The sequence below is a fragment of the Lissotriton vulgaris genome, chromosome 1_1 (assembly GCF_964263255.1).
Source record: "Lissotriton vulgaris chromosome 1_1, aLisVul1.2, whole genome shotgun sequence".
Classification (NCBI taxonomy): domain Eukaryota; kingdom Metazoa; phylum Chordata; class Amphibia; order Caudata; family Salamandridae; genus Lissotriton; species Lissotriton vulgaris.
This window is the reverse complement of record NC_141685.1, coordinates 1,333,185,853-1,333,191,852: the sequence shown is the minus strand read 5'-3', so window position 1 is coordinate 1,333,191,852 and position 6,000 is coordinate 1,333,185,853. Positions and strand designations below refer to the sequence as shown.

The 6,000-nt window shown below is 45.2% G+C and overlaps 1 protein-coding gene across 1 annotated transcript in view; it reads left to right on the top strand.

Moving 5' to 3' along the window:
• The first annotated feature begins 5,290 nt into the window (after positions 1-5,290).
• LOC147749118 (transmembrane protease serine 12-like) overlaps positions 5,291-6,000 on the top strand; it is a 427,409-nt gene continuing 426,699 nt past the window's right edge. Inside the window, exon 1 of the mRNA XM_086966340.1 lies at positions 5,291-5,485. Within this exon, the coding sequence (XP_086822466.1) occupies positions 5,313-5,485 (173 nt within the window). The 5' untranslated portion in view covers positions 5,291-5,312. The remainder of the gene's footprint in view (positions 5,486-6,000) is intronic.

The window sequence follows — 6,000 nt, the reverse complement described above, 5'->3', positions numbered from 1 at the left end:
AGGGGGAGGGCATTCCAAATCCTGGGTGCCATTCCAGAGAAGGAGCGTTTGTACGTTTTTTTCTTGTTGAATCTTTGTGGCTTCAATAGGAGGTTTTACGAGCTTCTTGTGGATCTTATTCCGCCGGATATTGTAAGTTTCTGTGTGAGATAGCTTGGTGCTTTGTGGTGTATGGCCTTATGCATCATGCATGCTATTTTCAGGTGAATTCTGGCTTCAAATGGAATCCAGTTTAGAGATTTAAGGTCAGGGGAGATGTGGGCCCTTCTTTTTGAGCCAGTGATGAGTCTCACTGCCGCATTTGTAGAGGCTCTTAGGGGGGCCATAGTAACTTTAGGGAGACCGCAAAGCGAGACACTTCCGTAGTCCAACCGAGGTAGAAGTAGAGCTTGCACCGCAATCTTTAAGTCATTGGCTGGTAGGAAGGGTTTCATTTTCCTCAGTGTGTTAATCTGAAAGTTTGCTCCTTTAGTTGCGTTACTTATGTGTTTCTGCATGTTGAGGTTGCAGTCTAGAGTTAAGCCCAGTGATTTCGCTTAGTCCACAATAGTTGGTTGAACGTTGAATGCAGTTAAGGTGTTTTATCCACTCCTGCATTATGGGGACTTTGGCAGGTGGGGCTATTAGGAGGAATTCTGTTTTTGATGCATTCAATTTGAGGTGATTCTCTGCCAGCCATGTTTGAGTGGACTTGAGGGTAGTGTTAAGCAGGTTGATGTCTTCCAGAGCGTTGATCTTAAGGTAGAGTTGGGTATCATCAGCGTACATGTGGAATTGCACGTTGGACGTTTGTAGCAGATATGTGAGTGGTTCCATGAATAAGTTAAAAAGTGTTGGTGATAGCAAGGATCCTTGTGGAACTCCTAGCGTAACTGGCACAGGTTTGGAGAGGGTGTTGTTGACCTTGAATTTTTGGCTCCGGTTTTGCAGAAAAGAGGTAAACCAGTTAAGCACTGATCCAGATAGGCCCATTCTACAGTTCAAAAGACCTATCAGGTTTTTGTGTTTGACTGTATCGAAGGCTGATGAGAGGTCTAGGAGGATAAGAAGGCATGATCCGTTTTGATCCAGTATCTGGAGAGTGTCATCAATGATGTGAGTAATGGCTAATTCAGTGCTGTGATCTGCTCGGAAGCCATATTGGTGTTTTTTGAGAAGGTTGAAGCAATCAATGTGTTTTGTTAATTGGTGTTGAACACATTTTTCCAGCAGTTTGTCCAGCGTGAGAATGTTAGTGATAGGTCGGTAGTTGTGTAGGTCCGAAGGATCAGCTGTGGGTTTCTTAAGGATGGGGAGACCTGCCCCACCTTAAGGGAGTCAGGGATGCAACCTTGTAGGAGTGAACTGTTGATCATTTTGGTCCAGAGAGGGAGAAGCAATGGGGTAAATTCTTTAACCACATTAACGGGGAGAGGTTCGGTGAGGTTATTGGAAGGCTTCAGGGTATTGAGAAACTTGCCTATAGCGTCTTCAAAATAAGTGTAAAGGAAGACCACACTGCACCGTTTTTTAAAACATACTTTGAAGGTGTTAGTGGTGTTACATTTATGGATAGAGGGGAGGTTGTGGTGAGTGGACAAGAGTGGGAGATTAGATCAATGAGGAGGTCTTTCTTGATATTCTCAGTCTTCAGATTGAAGAAGGTAGAGAATTCATCACTTGGGTTGTGGTTGAGTTAGGTTTTGTGGACGTTGAGGAGCGTCCTTAGATTGGGTTTTGATTAATTCAAAGAGTTTTTTTGGTCGATTTCTTGCTTGGTCAAGTTGGTGACTGAAGAAGTCTGGTTTTGTGCGCCTGATCTTATGGTAGTAAGCATTTCTCTTTTCTTTTAGAATCATGAGGAGCTTGGCGGAAGGGACCGATCTCCAGTTGCGTTCAGCAGTTCTGAGAGAACGTCTGTCATCGTTAAGTGGAGTTGAGATAATGGTTGGTGAGATCATGTGTGTTGGAGGCATCAGCAGGGGGCAAAAGTAGATTGTGGCTGGAAATGGGTAACGTGTTAGGGTTGAGTTTTTTCCAGTCTCTTTTCCAAACTTTGGGTTTAGTGGATTGAGCCGAATTGAGTTTAACTATTTCATTGATAAAGAAGTTGATGATGTGGTGGTCTGACCAATCGCACAGGAGGATCGGTTCCAGGTGTGTGGAATCGCTCTTGGAGATAATTAGATCCAGAGTTGCACCTTTATTGTGTGTAGGGCTGTTGCAAATTTGGTTAAGGTCTAGGGCGTTGAGGAAGTTTTTAAGACTGTTAACCACAGTATCATTGATGTCGTTCCAGTGGAGGTTGAAATCACCCAGGTAAATTTGAGTGTTTTGTCATCCAGTGTAAGTGGTGATCATGTCCATGAGATGTTCTGTGAAGATAAGGTTGTTACCAGGAGGGTGATAGATGGTGTGTAACGTACACACAGGTTTGCCATTACTGTTGATTTCCAAGCATATGTATTTGCAAAGGCGGAGTGCAGGGGATATAGCTCTGTTTACGGTGTTGTTGTTCCGGTGGATGCATGCAATTCCACCTCCTGTCTTGCCACTCCTGTCCAGCCTGATAATATCATAGTTAGGTGGAACTAGTATGTCAATGAGAGGCGAGGAGGATTCGGTAAGCAATGTTTCAGTGAGAATTGGCAGATCCAGGTCAGTAGAGATAATGAAGTCTGCTATGTCAGTTGCGTGCTTAGTATTGGTCTGGGGGGGAGGGGGGCACCAGGTCGTGGCCTCCCCCCCCCTGTACACGGTGAGCTCTTTCTACGGAGAAAAAGCTAGACAGCCCACGTGGTTGCAACTGGTTCTTGATGAGGTCCTCCGCAAATAAGTTAAGAGCAGGCCCCCCTACATTTTCTGGTACACCAATATTGTGGATATTATTGCGCCGCGAACGACCTTCTTGGTCGTCCAGTTTGGCCAAAATGAGCTTATTGTCAGCTTCCGGCTATTCTGAAAAACTATTCTGCTATTCTGAAAAACTATAGGCCAATATCCCAGCTACCTTTTCTGTCCAAGATCCTGGAACAACATGTGCAAAAATCCCTGTCTTCGTTCCTGGAGTCACACCATCTACTCCTGGAGCGTCAAGCGGGGTTCCGTGCACATCATAGCACCGAGTTAGTAATGCTCTCGGTTCTGGATGAGCTCAGATGCATGGCTGACAGTAAAAAACCAAGTGCCCTGATACTTTTAGCCCTTTCAGCGGCGTTTGATACTGTCAGCCATGCCCCGCTCCTGGACAGACTGGCCGCGTTTGGGATAAACCTAGCATTTCAATGGCTAAAATCCTTTTTGTCAGGGAGGACACAGAGGATTCAATTAGCGGATTGTATATCTGAGGTGGGTGTTCTTGAGTGTGGAGTCCCGCAGGGCTCTGCATTGTCACCACTCTTATTTACCTTTATTTACAACCACTGATAGACTCCCTGGCAAGCATGGGCTGCAGAATTTTTAACTATGCCGATGACACCCAGCTGTTGCTCAGTATTGACAACACGACATCTGCTCATACCCAGGCCCAGAATATACGGTGAGCTGAATGACGGCAAATTTGCTGAAAATAAATCCTGAAAAAACGGAGGTGCTGGTGGTCTCAACCGCTGCCTCGCCCTGGGGTGATTTGTTCTGGCCCCAAGAGCTCGGCCCCACCCCGAAACCATGCCCTAACGTTAAAAGCCTTGGTATTAAGATCGACCATGAGCTGACAATGGCTAGCCAAGTATCTTCTGTTGTCGGAACCTGTACCAACTTAATTAGGCAGCTGCGCAAGCTAGTTCCCCTACTTTCCCTAAATATGCTCCGAACCATTGTTTCGGCAATAATAATCTCAAGGATTGATTATGGAAACGCACTCCATCTAGGTTTGCCAAAAAATTTGATCAACCGCCTGCAGGTTATTTTGAACGATGCAGCGTGATTAATTTTTAGATCACCCAGACAGACCCATGCCTCCCCATTACTGCACAGGGTACATTGGCTCCCCATAAAGCAAAGGGTGGAATTCAAAAGCTTATGCATCGCCCATAAGGCAATCTATGGGCATGCGCCTGCCTATATAAAAGAACGGCTTGAGGTCTATAATCCCAATCGAGCGTTGAGGTCTTCCAACTCCCAACTGTTGTCTTGTCCGCGTTTCAAAATGGCAACCAAGGGTGGGAGATCCTTTTCTGTCCAAGTCCCACAGATGTGGAACAAATTACCGGAGCCCCTCCGCAAAGAAACTAATCTTCTCCACTTTAGGAAGTCTTTGAAAACGCTTTTGTTTAGGGAAGCTTTTTGTTCCATTTGAGCAAGGTTGTTACATCCGTACCTTCTGTTCACTTATTCAACTGTTGTTACTGCATCTGTCAGAAGCGCCTAGAGACCTGACGGTGATTTGGCGCTATACAAACCTCAGATAACAATAACAATACTTGGCGATGTAGTGCAGTCGTATCTGTGGACAGTGTCTTTGTGGTAGATTCAACTTCCGTTAGTCTCTGTGAGAGTTTGGAGAAGTCTGCCCGTATTTGGGATATGTCCGTGGAGATCGTACTGATAGATGACTGGACTTGCTGTAGGTCGGCTATAATGTCTGTCAACGTGACTGTTTCTGGGTCTTGAGGTGCAGGAGCCTCCGCCTGGGTTGCATTAGTTGGTGGCTTTTCAACCTGATCTTTAGTGTACGCGTATTTATCTAGTTTGCCGGATGTTACGCCCCTCTGTCCCTGGCCTCCCATCTTACTCTGCTTGTGATGGGTACCACCAGGCCCACAGGGGGTGGCAGTAGTCACTGCTGCCTGCTGCATTGTATGTTATCACACGTGGCCTTTCGTTTTTTTCACTCTCACCCCCTGCTACACTGGGCTAAGGCGGTCATGGTGTGTGGTAGGCCTCTGGTCGCGGCGGCTCAGTATTCCCAGGGCGCTTGGTGCCTCATACAATTCGCTGGCCTATGGGCCAGTTATGCTGATTGTCCCACCAGTAGAGCTTGTGTTGATGCGGTCTAGTGCTTGCCCAGGGACTTCCAGGAGTAGTGTCTTTTCATAAACAGACCTTAGTGCTGTGTTACATGCGGAGTGTTCCTTGGGAGCAGGTAACTGTTGGGGCCGATCTTCACTGTAGGAATTGTGCAAAATATCCCCTTTACGGCAGTGCAAAGGGTATGAGTCCTTTAATTTATAATAAAATTATACAAGTACACAATGTATTTTATCTACATTGGCTTGCATGCTGCTAGCCTACCTTTCTTATACCATTGTTTGAAAACTCTGTGATACACTGTTAGTTTCATAATTGTTCCTGTTTTTGGTTTTATAGCCTGCGGAGAACGAACACTGGTGGATATGGTGTCAGGCTCTCGAATTATAGGCGGCCGAGATGCCCTGCCTGGGGCATGGCCATGGCAAGTTAGTCTTCAGTATATGTCTCCATCACGTGGTTATAGACATATCTGTGGGGGATCACTTATCAGCAACAATTGGGTGATGACTGCTGCACACTGCTTTTTACAAAGAAGGTATGTATGGTATTTGTTCAATTTAAATTCTAGGATAAGAAAACTACATCAGTATCTGTGTATCCTGAATGTGAATGAATGTAAAACATTACCAGAGTTAAACAGGGATATTTTGTTACTTCTCCCCCTCACAGAGCCATGTATCTATCAAAATAGTTTCAGGATATTAAAGAGTACTTTGTTATTCAGCAAACAAATACTGATTATACCGGCTATTCCAAAAGATGCCTGATGTCTGACACTCCATTCTTCTAAACTAGTTGGAAATGTCTATCATTCACTGAACCCATGGCGGTGAGGGCTTGACACTTGTTCTTGGATAATATTGTTCTCAATTCAACTAGCAACGCTCAATTCCCCATGGCCCACCGCTCACAGGCCACAATCCTCAATGAAACAATACCAATGGAAAAGGAGCGGATCCCCTTCTTTCAATGTTACCGATCAATTATTGAATTTCTCAAAGAAAGTCCAGTCCACAGGCCATTTTTTTAGTTCCAAAGAATTTTTATTCC